Source organism: Mastigoproctus giganteus, chromosome 4 (genome assembly GCF_048544385.1).
Source record: "Mastigoproctus giganteus isolate SK-2022 chromosome 4, ASM4854438v1, whole genome shotgun sequence".
Classification (NCBI taxonomy): domain Eukaryota; kingdom Metazoa; phylum Arthropoda; class Arachnida; order Uropygi; family Thelyphonidae; genus Mastigoproctus; species Mastigoproctus giganteus.
The window spans coordinates 12,295,070-12,320,763 of NC_143578.1; the positions used below are offsets into that span (position 1 = coordinate 12,295,070).

At 38.2% G+C, this 25,694-nt stretch overlaps 1 protein-coding gene across 1 annotated transcript in view; it reads right to left on the reverse strand.

Moving 5' to 3' along the window:
- Positions 1-19,751: 19,751 nt before the first annotated feature.
- The window catches only part of LOC150086413 (uncharacterized), a 64,762-nt gene continuing 58,819 nt past the window's right edge, over positions 19,752-25,694 (reverse strand). The window contains exon 4 of the mRNA XM_090371364.1: positions 19,752-20,069. Within this exon, the coding sequence (XP_090227490.1) occupies positions 20,030-20,069 (40 nt within the window). The 3' untranslated portion in view covers positions 19,752-20,029. The remainder of the gene's footprint in view (positions 20,070-25,694) is intronic.

The following is a 25,694-nucleotide window of genomic DNA, read 5'->3' on the forward strand; positions in this document are numbered from 1 at the left end:
TTAGCCAGTGGGTAGTTGGTTGGTGGAACAGACTTCCATCCCTTGTTGTGGAAGTTGATATCCTAAATAAATTTAATACTCAGCTGGACAGGTATTTCGAACGAACGGAGGGGTGAAATGGGAGTGGTTTTATTTATTTTTTATTTTTTTGACTGATGCTGCATAAGCTTGCTTTCTTGCATCATATACCTCTACTAATGCTAACGCTAAGAAACTTGATTGAAGAGGATTCCTCCACTTCCTCCTATATCTTTATTCATTTTACTTCTTTTATCTTCTACTTCCCTTGTGGATCCCTCTGTTCGGCCCTCCTGTTTTCTATTCTTTCCTTTCCCTTATCCCGGGAGATTCCCTGGGGTAACGGAAAGCAAAGAACCAGACTACTCCTATTTTTCGTTTTTCTCACTATTCCTATCAATACTGACACTTTGTCCTAGTATGGATCAGTGTGATGATAATTCCTGGCAGCCTCCACGTGGCAGGGATGGGTGGTCGGATGTAGTTACCAGGTGTTGCCGCTTCCCATCTACTAAGAGCCAGGTACCAGCGAAAAACACTACAACAGAACATATCATATTTACACCTCCAATACACTACATACAAATGGCCGGTTTTGGGGCAAGTTTCAACACAAGATAAACAATAGCGGCTAATGGGAGGAACCCTGGGGTTCGCCACAACAAAACATGAATATCCCCCTTTTGCTGAATGACAAACCCAAGCTTCCGGGGAGGCATGCACATGTGGAAAGATTGTCTGGGTCTGACAAACTCAACCACGAAATAAAAAAAAGCGGCGCGTTGGGAGGGCGGTGAACAGTGGCATAGTCAGGATAGGATCAGTAGGTAAATTGTACCCCGGAGTGAAAAAAGCCCATTAAAGTTCTTCGCGTCATCGACGTGATTCGAATTCGGGCCTTTTCCATCCGGTGTGGGGAGGACAGTGACAATACCATTGTGCTACAGCGCAGACATTTTGCAATTACTTCCTGCGCGGTAGTACTGTAGTTATATTCATCGCCAGTGGCATAGCCAGGATTTTTTGTCAGCAGGTGCATTCATAAAAAAAAAGGCGCCAGTTAGTCGGTCTCAGGCGTAGACAGCAAGGTTCCCCCCCACCCACCCAGAAACTGGAGTTTTTCGTCCAGCAAACAGACAAATCGACCATAGAACACACACACAATTAACAGACATAAGACACACAGCACGGCAGATGAATTTAAATATTCGGGTGGCCTAATATAATATTTTTTTTTTGTTTTTTGTAGTAATTGCCAATGCGAAATGAAGTTCTCTCAGCAGAGCAGACATGCTGCCAGGACAACTCATGGGATTATTTCAATGATATACAAGAATTTTGCTAGCAGAGATAAGGAGGCGATTTCTCCATACTAAGAAATGCAGACTTAAAAACTGTTAGATCCTTCTTTTAGCTAATTTATCTTTTCTCAAATGAATGTTTTATTAGTTTCTTACACACGTCCACTTTATGTCTAATCTTCCATTGACTATTACTATTACAATGATACACTAGGCAAAATTCCTTTTCCACATTAAGCTTTATTTCCTTTTTATATATTGGTACAATTAATGCTATGGTCTAAGCTTCTGGCCCTTGTCCTCAACCCTTATCTTTTATTACTTCAGTTGTGGTTTTCTCAGGATTTTTAGCTAAATGTCAAAATGTTTTTCTCACTCTCCTGATATTTATTTCCTATTCGTTCTTCAAATTTTATTTAAAAACCATATGATAATTTTGCGTAATGTTATTGATCGAAGTCTGCCAGCAACACTGAGCATCCACCTAGCACCATCTACAAGTGTTATTTGGGAACAATCAATTTTCAAGATGGCAGCATATTTGCAGTCATGCACCAAAGTAACAGTGAGATTGTAATCTGATTTTTAAATGCAGAAGAAATAAACCTACTAAAATCTATTGCAAAATGTTAGTTCATTGAACCAGGGAGAGCATATCGTGCTGTGACGCATTGTGCAACAGTCATGTGTAACACAACAGTATCCTGCATATGAGTAAACTGTTTCAATCCTGTGCGACTTCTAGATATGGTTAATGATCAATGTATTCATGTCGAAATAATCAAGTTAACTCCTCTGATCTAGTGGCCGTGTAAAATAAACAAGAACATTACTATTGAAGTAAATTTTTTTTTGTTGAAAAATGCATGAAAAAAACCTTTTTGGTACAGGATTTTTAAACAAAATTTTTTTTATTTAAAAATTGGCCCCATACCGCATTTTATGCACAATTTCTATATCTCTAAGAATAATAAATTGTATGAAAAAAAATCTAAATTAAAGAAGTAATATTCGATTGTTTTTTCATACTTATTTTAATGTTTTTAGAACAATAAGTACATTTTCTAATTTATATTCAGAAACTAAAATAATTCAAAACTAAAAAATAAACAAAAAAATATATATATATTGAAATTTTATTAAATTTAAGAAAAAATGCTTATTACAATAAAAATAGAACAAAACATAAAACAATTAATGTGAATCATGTGCTTGATGTGATTTACATTGTTCATTTATATTTGGGCGTATTTTAGACAAACATACTCGCATTTCCTGAAGTAGGCTCTTTGGTCCTCATCTTCGATGAGGACCAAAGAGCCTACTTCAGGAAACTGGGTGAACATGAGAAAGCAGGAAACGGACCACCAGAGAAGAAGACGATCGAAGAGTTCTGGGGAAATATCTGGATCAGTGAAGTAAGACATAATAGCAGAGCACCCTGGATAGAAGTAGAATAGAAGAAAACGAAGGACATACAAGAGATGAGAAAATGGGAGATTCGGAAAGAAGAAGTAAAACAGTCGATCAGGAATACCCACAACTGGCGAACCCCGGGAATTGATAACATCCACAACTACTGGTACAAGAAGCTCACCAGCACACACAAGTACCTAGCAGAGCAGTTCACTCGAATGATAAGGCACCCGGAGACAATCCCGAAGTTTCTCACTGAAGAAGTCACATATCTGAAGCCTAAAAATGAAGATACGAGAAACGTGAAATAGAAGCCAATCACATGCTTCCCAACGATGTACAAGATCCTGACCAGCTGCATAACTAAGAAGATATCAGACCATTCAGAGAGTCAGAACATAATGGCCGAACAGCAGAAAGGATGCAAGCGGAGGACTAAAGGATGCAAGGAGCAATTAACCATAGATGCCACAGTTATGGAGCAAGCCTTCAAGAAAAACCGCAACCTATACACGGCCTACATCGATTACCGGAAGGCCTTAGACGCCGTACCTCATAGCTGGCTAATAGAGACCCTGATGATCTATAAGGTCAATCCGATAGTGACAAATTCCTAGGAGCAAGAATGGCGAAATGAAGTACCATCATTAAGGTCGAGAACATCACAACGAGGCCAATCCCCATTAGAAGAGGAATCTTTCAGGGAGATGCTCTGGGCCCACTATGGTTCTGTCTAGCACTCAACCCCTTATCCACCATGCTCACCAAGTATGGATATAACCTCAAAGAAGGAAGAAAGAACCTGTACACCTGATGAACATGGATGACATCAAGCTGAACGCGGCAACGGAGAAGCAACTCCAGAAACTACTCCGGATTACCGAAGAATTCAGCAAGGACATCAGGATGGAATTTGGTCTAGAATAACGCAAGATCCACATACTGCACCAGGAAAAATTAGTTGGCCGAAACAATCAGCTGCTGACTGGTAAAGAGATCGAAGCTGTGACAGAAGGAGAGACCTACAAATACCTAGGGATGATGCAGGCTCAGCAGTTAGAACACAAGGAAATTCAGAAGTGCCTGACAGAAAAATATCATCAGACTAAGAAGCCTGTTGAAAGCAAAATTGAACGGAGGGAATACAGTTAAAGCCATAAACACCTATGCAGCTCCAGTATTAACATACACATTCGGGGTCATAGATTGGACTAACACCGAGCTAGAAGATATCATGCGAAAGACAAGGACAATAATGACCAAGAGTCGCCAGCACCACCCGAAGTCAGCAGTGGAAAGAATAACAATACCTCAGAAAGAGGGAAGAAGGGCTTGATAGACATGACAGAACAACAGAAAACAGCGATAGTTAACCTGAAGGATTACTTCGAGAACAACACATCACCACTCCACCAGGCCATAAGGAAGATAGATAAGCGGCATACCCCACTCAACTTAAGCGAGGAAACCCTTCCCACCCAGACGGTACAAGAAACGAAGTTAGAAAGATGGGCAAAGAACACACTCCATGGCAGACACTACAATGACTTCCATCAAGATCACATCGATAATATTGCTTCCAATGCATGGCTCACAAGCGGGATGCTCTTCCCCGAAACTGAATGATTCATTCTGGCCATCCAAGACCAGGTAATCAACACCAGAAACTATAGAAAATACATCGCAAAGGAGCCCGGAATGTCAAATGACACATGTCGATGATGCCACCTGGCCTCAGAAACAATCCAACACATCACCGCAGGGTGCAAGGTAATGCACCTTGCGGTGATGTGTTGGAAGCATCTAATGAATCATTGGAACCAATGATGCATTAGAAGCTAGCGAGGAAGTACCAGTTGACCAAAGAAAGTGTACCATACTACAAGTACGAACCCCAGGCAATACTAGAGACCCGAACCCATAAGCTGTACTGGGAACGCGCCATAATAATGGATAAGACCATCCCGCACAACAGAACGGACATAATTCTTGTGGACAAGATGGAAAAGGCTACCTACCTGATTGACATAGCATGCCGAACACTAGAAATGTCCAGAAAACCCATGAGGAAAAAATTAGGAAGTACACGAAGCTGAGACATGAGATCAAGGAGATGTGGCATGTGCAAGAAGTATTAACCATCCCAATCATCGTGTGAACCACCGGTATGGTACCAAAAATTCTACATAGCAGCCTAGCAGCAATGGGTCTCCCAGAGGACACCTATATGGAACTCCAGAAAGTCGCAATCCTGAACATCTGTAGGATAGTCAGAGATTTCCTCGACCGATAGTAACACCAGACATTACAAGCACCCTATGTACTTGGTAGCAGTACCCGTCACGGAGTTGAATCCCCCAATCAGGGAGAAATAATATAAGAGCAACAACAATAATAATAACTCCATTTTATTAGATGTCATTTCAACAAACGGATTTCGTATCCAGTCAAAATTGGCGATTGATATATCAGGAAAATAATGACAAATCTGTTCTTCTAGTGATGTTAAGTGTAATTAACTTCTTTATATTTTTATTTTTTGTTGTAGCTGTGTTTAAAAACATTTCTATGTTAGCTTCGTTAAATTTAATTTTCCAAAATTTTACCCTGTCTTTAAAAGTGGCAATTTTGTCAAAAGATTTTAATAAATTTTCATCTCTTCCTTGCATACTGGAACTTACATTATTCAATTGTCCAAATAAATCTGTTATATAAGCGAATTTTGTACACCAAAAACCATTTTTCAACATTTTTCATGCTTGTTTTCTTGTTCAAAAAAAAGTGAGTAGTTCTACTTTTAATTCGTAAACACGACTTAATACTCGTCCTTTGGACAGCCGTCTGACATCAGTATGAAGAAGGTTCAAATACGCAGATCCAAGTTCTTCACACAGTTTTGCAAACAACCGTGATTTGAGAGGCCTGCTCTTAATATAATTAACCATCTTAATCATTTCATTAGAGGCTTAGAGGGGAACAGACATTCTGTGTGTTATCATACACTCAGTCCGATGGATCCAATATCTTTCTATTTCAGAAGATTTAGGAGACGTCCGGTTGGCCTACTTCCCTTAAAATCAACCCATGCACACCTTCTCGATGGTAAGTCTTGTTACGTCACTTAGGTGGCAACGAACGTGTAGAGTGGTTCTCTTCAAGACGACTGGTCAGCGTGAAGGGGAAAAGACCAAATCCTCCAGCACATGACAGCACGACGAAACAAATGGTCCTCACTCCCCAGAGATTTCTTTGGGTACGACCAGGCTGCCATGTACAGAAACTGAACTTGGCCTGTTACAACGAAAGATCGCTCATCGATGAAGACAGGATATTAGGGCTGGAAAAGGAATTAGAAAATGTGAATTGGAATATCATCGGTTTGGCTGAAACAAGAAGAAATGAATTACTTATAAGTTTATCAAGTTGAAATCTGCTGTACACCAATGGAAACAGTGAAAGGAGCGAAGGTGGAGTTGGCTTTCTGGTCCATAAAGATATAAAAAACAACACTTTGGAACTCAAAAATACATCACCAAGGGTGTCAAGACTAATTCTCAAGATTTCTAGGAGGTACAAGCTAAAGGTTATAATGATTTATGCACCAACATCGAGCCATGATGATGAGGAGGTTGAATAAATGTACACAGAAATTGAGAGTCTTCTAGACGAGCAGAAAACCCACTACACTATCATTATGGGGAGACTTCAATGCTAATGTTGGAAAGAGACAAGACAGCGCAGAAAGGGGAACTATAGGAAATTTTGGAATTGGTGAAAGAAATGAAAGAGGCGAAAGATTTGTGGAATTTACAGAATCTCGAGAATTGTCAGTAATGAACACTTTTTTCAAGAAAAGGGTAAACAGAAAGTGGACATGGAAGAGTCCAAATGGATAAACAACTAATGAAATCGACTTCATCCTCACTAACAGAAGATATATTGTGAATGATGTTACCGTCCTGAATAAGGTAAATGTTGGAAGTGATCACAGAATGGTAAGATGTACACTTGATATAGATGTAGGAAAGGAAAGGAAAAAACTGACTCGAGTAAATAATACAAAGGTCTTTGAGATAACAGAAGGGGAGAAAAAGCAGTATGTACTGAAACTTAAGAACAAGTTTGAGCTTCTGCAGACTGCTCAGGACCAAGATATCGACGAGGAATATTACAACTTTCTGTAGTGATAAAGCCCAAGAAACCTATAGTGAAAAAGAAATCCAAAGAAGAAAAAATTAGTCAAGAAACACTTGTCATGATGAACCGAAGACGACAAATGAAAAGCAAGAAAAACACTGACAGGGAGAAAATTGAGTATACTGAGTTATGCAAAGCCATTAGAAAGACACTCAGAAAGGACATAAAAAGATTTAACACAAGAAAAGCATAACAAGCATTAAGGGAAAACAAAGGACTTAAATCATCAGCCATTAGCAGTAATACAGAAAGACAAATGATACTGAAACTGAAGAATACCGATGGTGTACTTATAAATAGCAGAGAACGCATAATTCAAATAGCAGAAGACTACTATACAGAATTCTCCAAGGGTAAAATTGGGAGGAAGAGACATGACACAAAAACTGTCAAGACTCTTCACAAAATGGATTAGAAAAGGTATGATACCTAAGGAGTGGAATAATGCAATCATAGTTTTGCTGCATAAGAAAGGAGATAAATCAGAAATTGGAAATTATAGACCAATTAGCTTGTTATCCCATATCTACAAGTTGTTCACAAGGGTCATTACTAACAGATTAGAAAGAATACTTGATGAGAATCAACCGAAAGAGCAAGCTGGCTTTAGGACAAGATTCCCAACTATGGATCACCTTCACGTAATATCACAGCTAATGGAGAAAGCAAATGAATATAAAACACCATTATGCCTGGCATTGGGGGATTATGAAAAGGCATTTGACTCCATACAGCATAAGGCAATGTTTCGGGCACTTGAAAGACAAGGCATAGATACTCCATATATTATGATTTTGAAGAAAATATATGAGAACGCTACCTCCTTTATTAGACTAGACAAAGACAGTAGGAAATTTAAAATCGAGAAAGGAGTTCGACAAGGAGACACAATATCTCCGAAGTTGTTTACTGCTGCCCTCGAGGAAGCTTTCAGAAGATTAGACTGGTCACAGAAAGGAGTCAATGGGAACGGAGAGTACCCAAACCATTTACGATTTGCAGTTGACATTGTGGTCATAAGCCACGATCCCAAAGAATTAGAGAGGAAAACCTTAGTCAGTTATGCAGAGTTAGTAAGGATTTTGGTCTAAAGATGAATATGACTACAACAAAAGTAATGATGAACAAGTATCCCACAGAAAGGGATATAATGATTGAAGGAGCAGTAATTGAAAAAGTGGAGTCATATACTTATCTGGGACAAGTCATTGGCTGTGATAATGATAAATGGCTGGAAGTCAAGAGAAGGATAAATTTTGGATGTATAGCATTCAGGAAATATTGTCACATACTGAGAAGCAATGTCCCAATTTGTCTCAATTTGAAACATAAAATAATGAACCAATGTATACTCCCACCATGACTTATGGATTATGGAAGTGAAACTTGGGCACTTACCAAAGGAATGGAAGAGAAGCTGGGAACTACACAACGAAGAATGAAACGAATTATATTTGGAACCAGACTGTTAGATAAGAAGAGAAACATGGATTAGGCAGCAGACTCAAGTAAAGGACATTCTTATCAAAACTAAAGAACTAAAATGGTCCTGGGCAAGAAATATAGCCCGAAGACAAGATGACAGATGGACTAAGAAAATAACAGAATGGTACCAAACAGGAGCTAAGAGAAAACCTGGAAGACAACAACGGAGATGGACAGATGAAATTCACGAGGTTGTGGGTAGTGAATTGATGGCCATTGCACATTTTTTTATTTTTTTCGAAACAGAAGGAACTGGAAAGTTGCTGGAGAGGCCTTCAACTTGCAGTGGATTGAAAATTACTGATGGTGATAATGATGAATTATTTCATTCAGGACAGGTAGTAATTCCTCTCCTAGTGTTTTTGCGATTAAAGCTTTTCGATGTAAAAAACAATGAGTAGATATATTATTATTTTCCCTTTTGGCTAGTGAACCCTTTAATGACCCACCATGGACGATGCCCCATTTGTGCATATTCCCACACATGTGGCAACAGTGTCAAAGCTTTTGACAGTGTCGTGCATGGAAGACTACTGTACAAAGTGGAGCAGAATGGTAAGGGCAAGTTGCTACAATGGATAAAAGAGTGGTTGAGTGGGAGAAAACAGAGGGTGCTAATCAATGGATGCTGCTCTTCGTGGACTAATGTTATTAGTGGAGTCCCACAGGTTTCGGTGTTGGGGCTACTATTGTTTTGTATATTTATCAATGATATTGATGAAGGTATATCAGGCTTAGTGTCGAAGTTTGTAGAGGATACAAAGGTTGGCAGGGTTGTTAATGGCAGTGTGCTACTGCAACAGGATCTAGAAAATTTGGGCAGATGGGCTGAGAAGTGGCAACTGAAGTTTAACATTGACAAATGGAAAGTACTGCATATGGGTAGCAGTAACCCAAGAGAAACGTACCAACTCTGTAGTACTACACTCAGGGAGGTGGAAAATGAAAAAAGACCTGGGGTAATTGTGCAGTGAGATATGTTTTCTGAGCAATGCAGACAAGCTGCAAAAGCAGGCCATGGGGTTTTGTCAATGATATACAGGAATTTTGCTAGCAGGGAAAAGGGGCTGATTGTCCCTTTGTATAAGGCAATGGCCAGTCCCCACCTTGAGTATTGCGTACAGGTCTGGAGGCCTGATTTTAGGATTTGCTTGTACGTGTACTGAGAATGGCAACAAGCTTGTTGAGGGGAATGAAGGGATCCTCTTACCAAGAGAGCCTTAAGTGCTGCAAGTTGCAGCGGCTGGGGACTAGGCACCTGCGAGGTGATCTGATTGAGGTGTATAAGGCCTTGAATGGGTTGAGCATGCTGAACGCTGATGGGATTCTTCCACTTGCTCAGACTAAGAACCTTAGGGGACATAAATTTAAATTGAGGAAAGACAGTTGTAGAATAGATGTGCGGAAATTTGCCTTCAGCCAGCGGGTGGTTAATTGCTGTAAAACATCTTAACCTGCCGTGGTTTGTTCTAATTCTTTGCAACATAAAAATTGTTCTATTAGCATTTAGCATTAGCATTAGTAGAGGCATTTGATGCAAGAAAGCAAGCTTATGCAGCATCAGCCAAAAAAAAAAAAAAAAAAACCCACTTCCACTTCACCCCTCTGTTCGTTCAAAATACCTGTCCAGCTGAGCCTTAAACTTATTTAGGCTATCAACCTCCACAACAAGGGATGGAAGTCTGTTCCACCAACCAACCACCCATTTTACCATTTTCAATAATACGAACAAATGCCAGTGTTGAGCTATACCTCCAATGTCTGTAGATTTGTCTAATTGTAATGCCAATATAGGAGTCTTTAATTTTAGAAGAAACTATTTTTTCAATATTATCTGAAGTATCGCAAATACGTTTGCGCATCGTATCATCAGACAAAGGAATTGTCTTTAATTCTTCTTCTTCTATCCCGAACATTGTTTTACAAATTACTGCACAGGCGGGGGAGAATGTTTCTCTGCAATAGTGTGCGGTTTCATTTCTTTGGCTATTATTTCTGCCACTAAATAACTGGGTTCATGTGCTGGCTCAGCAACTTTAAATTTTTTTTATAAAACTAGCACTTTCTTGCGATTTTAATAATCTTTTGAAGTAATCTGGTGTCTGATTAGAAAAGGCTACTATGTTTTGTAGTGAAATGTCGCGATAATATGCATGGATATATAGCATCATTTGCTAATATTACTCCACAAACAATATACATAGGATTAGGTGCAAAACTATCACCACACCGTGTAAACCCCATTTCTACGTAACTGTCTTGATACATACTAGTTTTTTTTTTTTTTTTTCTTTTTTACAGTTGAACTTGTGCTTACTTCAGTTTTTCTGCTGCTCTGTGAAGTATCTTTGTTGTATGCCACTATTTCTTGATTCAAATGTTCATTACTATCTTGGTTTTTTCTCTTTTTAATAGTTTACCATGGACACTATTTTAAAGTATTTGAAATAGAAATTAGGAATATATAATTAAAAAAAAAAAAAATGTTTAGCTGTCCTCAGGTGTGTGCCTGAAGCATGATAATGCCAGTCCTCACACCAAGCTGATTCCCGTTTTACAGTGAATCAAAAACAGGATATGAAACATGTACTACCATTTGAACATGTCACAGCCACTAAAAGCACCAAGTAGTTGTCACTTCCTGTCAAATGAAAAGGCCACGACATGGCCTAAAAGTAAAAATGAGCACGCAAATTGAAGGAGCTTAAAAATGGTTCGATTTTTATTCAAAGTGATCACCACCTGAATGGACATGTTTTTGTAAAGGGCGGCTCCTAGAACATCTGTTCAACTCTGCCTCGTATCTCTGTGAAGAACAGTATCACTACAAATGGGCCAGATATATTTGTGTGACGTAGGTCTGTGTGTATTATGTGTTCTGTTCTTGCCTCTTGGCTACCCAGAAGCATCAGTCACCTGGACAGATGATTCTGGGTACTCGTCCACACCACAAGGTGGGCCAGTCTCAGTAAAACATGTACTGTCTCAAAAGAGACTCTGACTCACCTGATGTTGTCAAAAGGTGGGCCAGGTTCCTTTGGGGGGCCCATTCCAGAGGAAGAGAGAGAGAAAAAAAAAAATCCTGTCGTGTAATAAAAAAGAGAGAGAAGCTACAGTAGTGGAGAGTGAGACAAAAAAAAGTACGCTAATGTAGAGCACGAAAAGAAAATGAGAAAATTTTTTTAAAATAATAAAATAAAAATAAAATTAGAAAATAATTAAAATTTTAATTAGTAAAATAAAATTTTTAAGCTGCTGTCTGGGGATCCCCATTCGTAGCCTGTGTTATTCTGTAGGAGGCTTTCCAGTGCATGAATACTTTCGTCGAGAAGTTCTGGAAGGCAGCCAGGTTCTCTAGTGTCTGTGACTAGGAATGATGTCTCAGAGTCAGAGAGCCACTTCTGTGCTGACTTAGAAGTGGGGAATCACATCTGGCAGGAATCTCCTTATAACTGATCCCTTGGTGGAAGTGTCCCATCTTGTCTGGCAGATGTTTATCATCTCATTATAACAGCATGTTCTCTCTGCCTTAGGGTGTGTCCAGGTTTAGCTCAATGTCCAAATCTTGGTAGGAATTTTCTTGATTCTAAAGGTCAGGCCACGGAAGGTTACATACAGGTCCAGTGGAAGAGTCCCAGCTAAGACCTGAATAGCAGCAGTGGATACTGTCCTGCATACCCTATGGGTAGCTAGAAGCATTGTATATTGTATAGTGCCTAATTTGCCAATAATGTTTACCAATCTAGCTTGGTGGAACCAAGCACCTGCAGCATATGACACGATCAGAAGGAAGATGGCTTTATAGTACAGCTGAAGAGACCGCTTGGACAGGCCCCATTCGTTCCTGGTGATTCTGATGATTGAGCCTGAAAAATTTTTCACCTTGGAGCTGAGATGGTGGTGAAAGCTTAATTTCTGATCCAGAGCCACCCCTAGCAGTGGTCTATGTGACAATGGGAAGTTGTACCCCAGAGACTTGAACTTGCGGAGACCGCCTGAGGTCCAGCTTATTTTTAAAGAGCATCATTTTAGTCTTGCTTGGATTTATCCGTAGTTTATTTAGTACAGCCCAGGAAGAGAGAGGTCGTCAAGGGCCTGATTAGCAGTCTTCTATGGCTTTGCAAGAGCGGCTGGACACCATCATGAGATCGGCCGCAAAAGCAACAATCTTGCTATTGGCAAAGGTGCGGGAAAGCCAGTCTTCGTAGGATCATGTTCCACACAATGGTCCCAGTACTGAGCCCTGAGGGCACCCCCGTGGGGCGATTGGCCTGGAGACATGATGGTATTTTGACTTGGGAATTACGGCTTTGGAAAAGTTTATAGAGATGGCTGGAACAGGAGGCTGTCCAGTGTGCCAGAGCACTGCTCCACCAGTGTCAAACGCACCCTTGAAGTCAAGTTCAAATTTTGCTTCAGAGTTTTCTATGTGCGAAATTAGATTGAAAAGAGCCTCCTCACAGGATCCTCCTGGAGTGAATCCATACTGGCAGGGGACAAGCAGATTCCATGCTTGAGAGTTGCCATCTAAGCATCTAAGTGCCATTAGCTGCTCCAGTATTTTAGCCAAGTTTGCAAGTAGTGCAATTTGGTGGTGAAAGCGGGGGTAAGGTTTTTGTGCTGCTTCGTAATGAGTCTCAGTAGAGAGGACTTCCAGTCCAAAGGAAAACATCCCTCCTGAAGACATTTATTGTACAGTAAGAGTATATACTCTGGCCAAAGCTTGTGGAGACGGAGGATGAAACTGTATTCGATTAGATCTAATCCTGGACATTTTTGGATGTTAATATTTTGGAGAACTGCTGATAATGCTTCCAAGGTGAAAGGTTCTGTGGTTTCATCTGACTCATTAGTTGTTTGCAGTATGAATATCCGTATGTTCAGACAAGTCCTGAGCAGTGTCGTCTGGTGGAAATAGCTTATCAAGGATGTGATTGGCTGAGTTCTGCCAGTTGGAAGTCTCTAATCACTGTGCTGAAGATGTCCAGAGTGTAGGTTTTGTCCCGCATGATCTTGTAGACTAGACTAGGTCCCACGGATTCGTCATGCCAGATTCTCTGAGTCAGATCATGTTGCTTTCTTCCTCACTGCAATAGCTTGTGTATTCATTTTTCTTAGCGATGTAGTTGCTGTATAGTCGTGCTACTTCTGGGGCTGGCCAGTCACAGTCACTGGTAAAATTGGCGAGCTCGGTGGACAGACCATCTAAGCAAGGTGAGTTCCCGAGTCCACCAATGTCATACAGTGGGACAGAACTTTCTTGATGCAGGGTGGTAACTATTTCGTCAGCAGTGCAGATGCTGTATTGGGTTGGATCCATGAGAGGGAAATCTGAGATAATAGATCTTTCGAAAGCTTCCCAGTCAACGTTTCTGATGGAAAATCTGACAAAGTCCAGAATCCTAGTTTCATTGGTGTTTATGGTTGTAGTTAATGTTATGGAGAACAGGATAACTCTGTGATGGCTAATTGTCCAGTTGGGAATCACTTCCCAATTGGAGACTAGAGGGCTAAGTTTCCTTGTGGAAATGGTGAGATCAATGTTTGACTCTCCAATGGAGCTGCTGTAGGTTGTATACTGACTACACTGATTGTGGATCATTAGGTTCCTGTGATGATGAAGTCCTCAACCAGCATTCCCTGGGTGTCGGTAGTTGAACTAAACCAGAATGGTGATTTTGCATTGACATCAGTGGCTATGAGGAGTGATTCGGGACCAGCTGAATGAATGCAACATTGGAGAAAGTATGATTTTATGGCAATGAAAAGAACAGTTAAAAAATGGTTTTATTTTTATCCATAATAATTGCCACCTGACTGAATGTACTTATTACTCCATTCTGTTTCCGAAGAGTCAGCAAAGGCACCCAGAGACGTTTGGTTTGGCCATTACTTTTTCTTTATGTCCTCAACATCCTGAAATCTCTTTGAGGGCAGTTTTCACATAGAATAAGATGGATAGCTGATCTGTACAATGCCTTGTTTTATCTGAAATGTCTTCCAAGTGCAGAATGGGAAGGGTTATTGCCAAGCAACAAGAACCAGCTGCCTTTCTCGAAATTGCAGCCTCATCCAGGAAATGCACCTGTACATAGAGCACATTGGCTCTCTCTCTTCCCTCCCTTTAGGTACAAATTCCTTGTGCATTGCAGTTTGTAGAAAAACACAACCAGCATTATCTTGATTCTGGACTTTCTGTAAATGAAACTTGGGCTTTGATGCTTTGTCTCTGGGTCATACTGAAACACTCATTTCCACTAAAAATACAGTTAAGAAAATTAGGATTGTTTTGACAAGTCTGGTGAAGCCTTGGTATGATATGACACTGTTGTTTCTGCTCATCTGAGGCCATGCAGCAGACTTTGTAGATCTTCCTTTTACTTAAATTTTCATGCAGAATTTGACAAATCATCTTATTCATATCCAACTGATCAGCCATCATTCTGAGGGTCAAATGAAAATCTCACTATACGAATTCCCAAACTTCGGCAACTCTGTCCTCATTTTGAGTGGTTAGCAGACACCCACTTCTCCACTTATTGCAGACGAACATCCTCACATCCATCTTTGAAATGCTTATGCTATTCATACACACTGGTACGACTTAATGTTTCATAACCATGAAGTTTTTAACATTTCAGGTTTGTTTCAAATTTTCCCAATTTAAAGCAAAATTTAATATTCGTTCATTAATCCATTGCAAAATCATCACACAGAGCATTAACACTACTAACAAAACTACTTGTTACTTGCAACTTGTCAGCCTACTGGAAAATTTCTGTGGCATTAATTTGTTAGAAGTTTGAACTAAAATACTAAACTTGCATTTGTTTTCAAACTCATTGAACTTGACAGGTCTGGGGACTTTATTGCCACAATTCTCATGAATGCAAGGGAACTACACTGGATTTACTTCCATAGTTTCCTTGAAGTACAACTTTTAACTGTTTCATTTGATAACTGTTCCTTTATAAATTTAATGGTTGTTGCCAATTTTTTGAGGGATTGTTGTCCATTTTAACTTTTACAACTTACTTTTGGCACTAATTACCATTTTTAATTTCTCAAATTCTCCATATACCCTCGTATCTTCAATAGCTATTTAATACTTTTCTATAATGATATAATCAGTTATGCATTTCTTGTTTCTATTATGTTCCCACCACATCAACTTTAATTGATGGAACATTTCTGCAAATTTTATCCTAACTGAAGAGGAATTCATTCATCAGTTTAAATGATAGTATGCCAAACTGAACACGTTTATTCAACCAAAGAAGGGCAACAAGATTGGTGAGGGGAACAAAGGGGTGCTCTTACCAAGAAAGGCTTAAGTTCTGCAAATTGCAGCGCCTGGAGAGTAGGCACTTGCGAGGTGATCTGATTGAGGTGTATAAGGCGTTGAATGGGTTGAGCAAGCTGAATGCTGATGGGATTCTTCCTCATGCTCACACTAAAAACCTGAGGGGGCACAGTTTCAAATAGATGGTTGTAGAATGGATGTGCAGAAATTTGCCTTTAGCCAGCAAGTAGTTGATTGGTGGAACAGGCTTCCATCTTTTGTTGTGGAAGTTGATAGCCTAAATAAATTTAAGGCTGAGCTTAAAAAAAAAAAAAAAAAAAAACGCTCCCATTTCACCCCTCCATTTGTTCCAAATGCCTGTCCAAAACATTTGGAACGAATGGAGGGTTGAAATGGGAGAGTTTTTTTTTTTTTTGCTGATGCTGCATAAGCTTGCATCGTATGCCTCTACTAATGCTAATGCAAACAGTGGATTTGTGATTATCTGAAATAACATATGTACAGATAAACGAACAGTGAAACAAGTATGTTTTGCAATAACATATATAAAGGTTAAGTGAAAATGAGATTCAACTATTTTAATTATGTGCTGTCATGGGTGAAAATTTAGGGAATTGTACTATGTTCGCTGTCCTCATGTGTGCAGGGAATAACCCAAAGCAGAGATAATGTGGTGTACAAAGTGATGGGTTCAAACTGATGTAGTGCAGTTTTTCTTACGGAAAAAGGTATTTCTCCAGCAGAAATTCATCAGCATATAAAAAGTGTCAATTATGCCCACCAGTGGTTCAGTTTTTGATTTTTAATGGTATATCAGCAGCTTTGGCTATATTACACCAGCTGGTGAGTGTTCAAGTGGACAGACTGTTTTCACGACCCAAGAAAAACTCTGGTGGATAACTTTTGTTCAAGACACAGTTGATACACAAGAAAATGTTTAACTAGATGTCAGCAGGGGAGCAGCATGATGGCTGATGTGGATAGAGGGAGATATCAGTCACAAGTTTATCTACATCATCATCTGTGATAGACCGAAGTACAGGGGCTCTGTGATAAGTAGGTTCCCATGTATTTAAATGATGAACAGAAATGTTTGCAAATGGGACTGTACCTGCAGCCTTACTTGCATAAAATGGAAACTTCTTGGATCACATTATTATTATTATTATTATTATTATTAGCCATATGGTGCAAGGAAGCCTGAGGCTTATGCTGCACCAGCCAAAAAAAATTCCCAAGTTACCCTGAAAGAGAGACAGAAGTAGAAAGGAATCACCAAGAAAGAGAAGAATAATGATATCCAGCTCAGGACCCTGGGTGTGCCAAGCCCATACTCACTAGATGTGAGCCCTTGACATACTGTAGATAAAATATGGTGCAGGCATTTGGAACTAGAAAGCAAGAAACACAGCACACAATAGAAACATCAGTTATTGCAAAGGCCAAAAAAAATTTAAGAAATGAAGAGCTTAATATTCCAAGTGCTACTTTTGAAAGTACAGTGAAGACTGCTCATGCTGTTCCTCAATTCACAGGGAGTACTGCTGTGTGCCACTTTGTACAGGAGAAACAGCCAACAAAATTATATCAAAAATAGAGACCCAGCTGTCTGATTGGTGCTGTCATTTTGCTTCTCAACAATGCTTAATTACACATGCCTCAATGCACTGTGACAACTATCCAGAAACTGCACTGAGAGTTTTGACTAGGCACCTTCTGTACAGCCCAGAGTTATCACTCTCTGATTTTCATGTTTCTGGAAGACTGAAAAATTATCTGGTGGGACGTGATTCCACTTGATGTGGATACCATAAAACAATAGTGGCAACAGAAACCAAAAAACTTTTATGCTCTTCATGTGAGCAGAGCATAAAAAAATCACGAGCAAAGATGGGAAAGTATCTAAACTATTGGGGGATGCACAAAAAAAAGTTATTGGTAAAAAACAAATAATTCTCATTTTTAAGACACCTTAATATTTACATGAACAATTGCACACAACATTTGCCAACTTTTGATATTCCTATTTGACTATAATGAAATTAGCATATTCCAGTAAGGAATATGGTAATACCAAAGCTAAAACTGAACATTCTGTACAACAGAATTAACTCAAATTTACTATATGAAATCATTTCAACTTTCTTTGCAATTTATGTAAAAAAAAAAAAAAAATCTGTGGGTGAAGGAAGTTTTAGCTACAGTATTAAAAGCACACTGGAGGAACAATAAAAACTTCAGTTTTCCATTGCTTTGTTATGCATATGGTTGGAGAATCTCTGCTAGACAATACAATGCTCATTCACATTTGCTTCCAAAAGTTTATTCAGTAATGGATGTACAAAACTAGACATTCATTTCTGATTCTAGTGATGCAACTTTTTTTCTTGCACGATGGGGGGAAAGCATAAAAAGCTTCAGGTACAAAGTAAAGAAAAAACAAATCTCACTGTAAATGACAGTAGTGGTAACAATAACAAAAATATCCATCACAATGCTTAATTAATATAATAATTCTATCACACTAACAATAGCTCAGTAATATAACTTATAGAAAAAAACAACAAAGTTATATTTTAATCACAAAAGCAGCACTATTGGCAACAAGCAGATGTGTGTGAGTGTCAAGTTTGTAGTGACAAAATGTGCATCCTATGAGAACTTTTACTTTTAACTATATACTGTATATATTATATGCATATATACATACACACATACAGAACCAGTGCATCAAATTTTGTGATTACTTTTGAAGTTAAAAGAGATCTAGAGTACACATAACATGTATATTTTGTTATGATATATACGCTAAAGACTACTTATTTTTATTAAAAATTTTAATATTTCATAGATAGAATATTCGAGCAACCATTACGAATTTAAAAAAGTACCTAAAATTTCAAAATATACACCTTATTCAATCTTTATATATATCAGAAAATCGTTTAAAGAGAATACTGCGATGTACATACAAAATGGGGCAGTTTCTTATTCAATTTTTTTATGATATGTAATATAAACTTTAAAAATGCATATTTTAATTTCAATTTCTGTATTATAGGATATCTGTAATAGTAAATGTAACTATACCATTCAAACACCTTTAACAGTCTCATTTAATTGGAGTCTCACTTTGTTCTCAGAAAACAGACTATTTAAAACTGCAGCATTCAGTGTTCATAAAATATACATAACTGCCCATTTCTGAATCATTCTGGATTTAATTACGGTTAATCACACAACTTGCAACATATTATTGCTTTAGTTTAAAAAAAAAAAAAACAGTCACCATTATCGTCATAAGTACTGTTGCAAAAACACAAAAACTTTTTACTAAAATACAAAAATTACATTTCAGTGATCTTCAAGGTCATTGCCACACACTATTAAATTCTTCAATTTCTGCATCAAAATACGATATTCATAAATTAAAAGTTCTTGAATTTTTTGTATTACACAAGACAATTATTGGCAAATGCTTTTCATTCAGTGAACTTTGTGATAGTCATTTTATAAGCACATCCTTTGACAGATGAGATTCTCACCAAGGTTTGTATTTTGAAACATGGCACCGGCTAGTGACAAGCAGTGGAACAAATTCAAATCTTATATCTAATTTCAATGATAAATAAAACACATCACATGACTCAAACACATCCTCTCTACTTTCAGCAGTTAACAGCAGTGTATCAGTGCACACATCATTCTAGTGTCATCACAGTGGAATGCACATATAGACACACACAAACAAACAAACAAACAAACAAACAAAAAAAAAAAAAAGAAAACAAAAAGAGATCCTTTTATTTAATACATATATTTGACATTATAGTCAGCTATTATATCCTTAAACTTCCCTCAACAAGAAACAAACTACCCTATGTTTGCCCATTAAACTCTAACAGCTGAAAAACTATAATACAAAATTCATAATACAACATATGGGAAAATTACCTGGAATGTAAAAATGACTGCAAAAAAAAAAAAAAAAAAAAGTCACCATGCAATATACAACAAAAAATGCAACTTAGCCTGTTTCTAATCATTCAAAAAGCATTAATGGTTTGTGAATACAATCACTGACAATATGCTCCACAAATAGAATGAAATGAGCTAGAGACAGAGGGAAACTCCAGGGATAAATTGGTAAAAACTGTGATAAAAAAGTTCAGCACCCAAAAGGTAACAGGGATCTAACAGGCACATTAATAAGAGGCCATATAACTAGCCCAGGAGTTGTTGCTATGGTCTGCTTTTCTTTTATATCTTGACTTATGTACTGGTAGCATAGTTTCCCAAAGGATGAAATTCAAGAGTCCTTGATAATGCACTGGATGTTATTTCTTTCACTGAAGAAGAAAAAAAAAAAAAAAAAAAAAAAATTCTGTAAATTTTTCAGTACATTTTTAATGTGTGAAAATATATACAAATTCAGATGAAAAACTATTCTAAATGCACAACAAACATATCTATACTAAATAAATTAAACCTATACTAACAATTTCAATCATCAGTATAGGTTTGGATTGCATTCTCTAGTAATTTAAACTCTAAAGCATTTAGGGCATAAGCCTCAAGCTATGGGAGACTATGTATAAATATAGTGCAAGCGCATCAGAAATACATAGCTATATCTGAATAAATCAGAATATTAGTAAAATGGCATCGTGTTAAGTTATATCTCATATTGTAATGCACTATATTTATACATTCTCTATAAATGAAAACTTAATGGGTGTATAATCCCTCAAGAAAATTCTTTTGGGGGCCATTCATGCACCACCAACCTTACTTTTCATCTGACAAGAGGTGATAAATTCTGTTTGGTTTTATTTATTCCTTCTAGACTGAAAATATGAATTACAGATCATAACTTATGCATGACTACAACGAAGCTACAAGCATATGAATTGCGGCAAACAGAGTATTGGCAGCAAAGTAAGGCACACTGCACCTATACAGGTGATTCAGCAGCTGGTTGTAGCTTGATTCTTTTGTAAAAATCAAGCTACAACTTTCCCATTTCAAGGTATCATTTCTATCATAGTTCATTTCTGTACCACAGAGTTTATTGTGAAAAAGTATGATATTTAAAGGGAGATCAAAAAGTGACACAAGTAATTACAAACCTATTAGCTTAACTTCCATTTTAGGGAAAATAATGCAGGACCATACGGACAGGAGTGCAGTTATACTTCAGCCACAGCATGGATTTGTTAAGGGGCGTTCTTGTCTGACCACTCTGATGCAGTAACAAAGGAACTGAATGCAAAAAAAATAATTTTAATATCATATACTTGGAATTCAGGAAAGCTTTTGATAATGTTGCACATAAAAGACTGCTGTTCAAATTGGAACAGTATGGCAGTAAGGGCAAATTATTGCTATGGATAAAGGGATGGTTGAGTGGGAGAAGACAGAGAATGGTCATCAATGGACACAGTTCTTTGTAGACTAATGTTATTAATGGAATCCCACAGGGTTTCATGCTGAGCCCATTGTTTTCAATGTTTATTAAAGATATTGATGAAGGTATATCGGGCTTAATGTCTAAGTTTGTAGCTGATACAATGATTGTGTGTGTGTGTGTGTGTGTGTGTGTGTGTGTGTGTGTGTGTGTGTGTGTGTGTGTGTGTGTGTGTGTGTGTGTGTGTGTGTGTGTGTGTGTGTATCACAACAAGAGAAATCTGAGATTTGGAACTAACACATTCCAACATTTAGCAAGAAGCAAAGGAAAACTGAGAGTGGAGGTAATAATACTATTACAGACCAGTACAATCCTCTATATGCAATTAGAATGGGTAAATAAGTACCTTGCTAATGACAGATTTCAACCTGCCCCTGATGGATTGTAGCAAACTGGGAAGGAGAACTCACCAAAAAGTATTAGACACAAAGATGTTCTGGACATGATAGTATCATATGGCTGACAGTACCTGGAGTGTTTAAAGTGGATGATGACAAGAGAGGTCTTGGTTGTCAAAGATAAGGGCAGGGATTTTAATTTCAAGAAAGGTGGATATTATACACAAAATGCTATGTGGCTTTTATGAACTAGGAAAAAACAAAAAAAACCCACCTTTCCCACATAACCTGTCCATATATGCTAATAATCTAATTCTTCCTTAAAATTATTCAAACTACCTGCTTCCACAACACCAGATGGAAGTTGGTTGAAACTACCAACTAGCCATTGGCTGAATACAAATTTCTGCTCATCTATCCTACAACCATCCTTCCTCAATTTAAATTGTCAATTTCCTAAATTTGTGTCCCCTCATGTGTGTTATTTGAGCAAGAGGAAGATGCCATCAGCATGTAGTTTACCCAATCCATCCAAAGCCTTAAAACACCTGTCAAATTTCTATGCAGATGCCTAGTTTTCCAGATGCTGTAATTTGCAGAACTGAAATTGTTCTTGGTAAGAGTATCCTTTTGTTTACCTCACTAATCTCTTTGCTGTTTTCTGAACCCATTCCAAGATGCATATCATTCCTAAAATGAGACTTCCAGACCTGAATGCAAGCATGGCCATACCATTGCCTTATTCAGTCATTCCTTGGTTTGTGCTGGATTCCAGGAAAACACCATGCAGTAAAAATCCACACAATACAAAACAGTTTATAAGGTATAGTGGATTTCTGTTCCTGTACACAAAAACATAAATTAAAAAAAAAAAAAAAAAAAGTCCAAAAAAATGATGCTTGGTAATACATTTAGACTTTTAATCTAAATCACTGCTTCTTTGATGCTGTCTTGCTGTGATTAACTTGCCACAGTAACCAATGCTTTTTTTGGAAAAAAATAGTTAAAGTTGTTTGCTTAGAGCAACATGATGTTTTTTTTCCTGTATAATTCTCCATAAGGAGTTCAAGCTAATGATAAACTTCTACAAAATTTTAAACTCCTCTTCAAATTAGGATCCATATAGAGAGCTTCTTGGTTAAGCTGATTTGCAAGTTTTAAAAACTCAGCTAGTCTTTTCGGGGTGTACTTTTTGTGTGTTGCTATCTCTGCATCATCATTGTTTTTATTTGTTTTGTCTTTTTTTTGCTATTTTCAGATTGTGATAAAATCACCCACTGAAAATTGTTCTCTATGAGCTTCAACGGCATGCTGGTTCCAAGTCTTCAAATCCTTCTCCATTAATCATTTTTCCTATTCTCACAATCTCAACTACCTCTGGCATTTCAACCATGGCTTCTATGATGCAACTTTCTGGCCACATCTTTTTCCATGCTAATTTAATTTTGAGTTCGTAAGTTCATCTCAGGTGAACTTAATATATTTTACAGCATCAAGAATGTTATGTCTGTCAATAATCACAAATTAAAGGACTGTTTGTGCCATCAGTAGCCTCCACCAATTGTGAAAAAGATCTTAGGTAAGAGAGTTAAAGGCAGCTATAATACCTTGATCCATTAGCTGAAGTTGTATTCACTGGAAGAAACCTAAGTTTCACATTTAGGTGCAGATCAGATAAATATGCAGGATGACCGGGCATGCATTGTCAAGAATAAGCACTATGTTTCTTTTCAGACAATATTTTTCTGCTTCAATGCAAAAACAATTTAAAAACAAATTAAAACTTTAAATTTAAACAATTTAAAGCAATTTAAAAACAAATCCTGCAAGATTTTAGCTGTTATCCAGGTTTTTTTGCTTGATTTCCAACAAACTGGTAAGGAGCTTTTGGATAGCCCTTTAAAATTGCGAGAATTTTCTGAAAAAAATTTGGATAAAGACACAGATGGACTGAAAAGTAACAAATGCATTTGAGTTTCAGTAATCTCAGAATTGCAAACTAAATAGGTGAAGAAGTGGAGAATGAAAAAGACTTAGGGGTAATTATAGAGTCTGACATGAGGGCACAAAAGGTGGTATAGTTGTACACGTTGGCACTAATAATATTATGAGTAGGAGACCGGCAGAATTACTTAACAAGTACAGGTCACTGTTGAACAAAAGCCGAGGATTAGGGTTGAATTTGAAAGTGTCTGCAATTCTGCCCAGACACGATAGGAGGGAGTATATGATGAGAGCCTTGTCGATCAATTCGGCCCTGGAAAGATTGTGCAAGGCTCAAGGGGTAGAATTTTTTTCAGCCTGGACTGTACTTGTTAACAGGAGAGACTGCTTCTATGGGGATGGGATACACTTAAATAGAAAGGGTGCAAGAATATTTGCTGATGCTATCGAGGCAGTGTTAGGTGGGTCGGAAAACTGCTAGCTTGGGGGGAGACAAAGACCAATAGATTGACAGTAGCCACTGGCAGAGGTGAAAGAGATTCTTGCACTGCTTCTATTAGAATGAGCAGAAGCCTGGAAAACAAGATGCATGGTATTTCAGAGACTGCTGGGAGCCATTGCGGTACAAGTAAACACATGGGTTGTGTTAGGGTAGCAAAGAATCGAAACAGGTGCAGGTATACTTGCGTGTACACCAATGCTAGGCGTTTAGTAAACAAATTTGATAATTTGAGGTATTGCTCAAAACATCAAAGGCAGATATTGTTGGGATATCAGAGACGTGGTGTCACACAGATATAAGGGATGCAGAACTGCAATTTGGGGAGTACAACGTCTACAGAAAGGATAGACAGGATAGGAAGGGGGGAGGGGTTATGCTATTAGTTAAGAAACACATAAAAACCAAGGAAGTGAAGCCAGTCGACATCGCCGGACAGTGCAGTGTTGAGTCAGTTTGGTGTGACATAAGCATTGGGAGATCAAAATTGAGAGTAGGAGTGTGCTATAGGCCTAATGACTCTGATAAAGAAGAAGAAGAAGAAGAATTCTTTATTATATACAGAAAGCACATTGCTGTATACAACTCCCTTCACGGCTACAAGCCAGGGGTTTAATAAGGAACTGTACAGGGAAATAGAGTGGGCCAGTAAATCAGAGAGTTTTATAATGGGAGATTTTAATTTCCCAGATATTGACTGGAATTTGGGGGCTGGTTACTCACACACTAGCAGGGCTTTTGTGGATTTATTGGATGACTGTTTTCTACATCAGCATGTTCGGGAGGCAACTAGAGGGAGTAATACTCTTGATTTGATTATCAGCAGTGATTCTTCATGCATTAAGAATCTGCAGATAAACGAACCACTAGGTGGCAGTGATCACAGTGTGCTGAAGTGGGATTTACTCAAAGAGGTAACTACCATTAGGGGTAAAGGGAAGGGTTATTGCTTCCTTAAAGGCGACTACGATGGACTGAGACAGTATTTAAATTCTATACAGTGGGACCAACTGATGATGTTACCAACAGCAAATTCAAAATGGGAAGCATTCAAAGAACTTATCTTGGAAGCTACTAGGCTTTACATACCAACTAAGAAATATTGTTCAAGGTTTAGGCCAAAATGGATGTCAGATGAACTAATGAGGCATATGGCAGAGAAGAAAAATGCATGGGATACTTACAAATTAACACATGACACAGAAGCCTATGACAGATACAAGTTGATATGCAACCAAGTTACAAAGGAGGTTAGGCAGGCAAAGGCAGATTATGAGAAATCCTTGGCAAGGGATGCAAAGAAAAACAGCAAAGACTTCTTTACTTATGTTAACTCTAGAAGGAAGGGGATGAATCAGATTGGTCCACTTGATATTGATGGGTCAACTGTTGATGATCCTGCTCAGGTAGCTAACAAACTAAATGAATATTTTGCATCGACATTCACACATGAGGAGTTATTCAGCAAGGGGAATGCCAGAGGTGTATTCAACTCTAGCAGTAAGCTACAGAATCTTGAAATAACTGAGAGTAAAGTGGAGGAGAAACTGTTGAAGATAAACACAAGAAAGGCACCCGGGGTGGATGGGATCTATCCAGTTATATTAAAGGAGGCAGCAAAGGAAGTAAGCAAACCCTTAGCCATAATTATGAGAGCTTCCTTGGACTCAGGGGAGGTACCCATAGACTGGAAATGTGCAAATGTGACCCCAATATACAAAGGAGG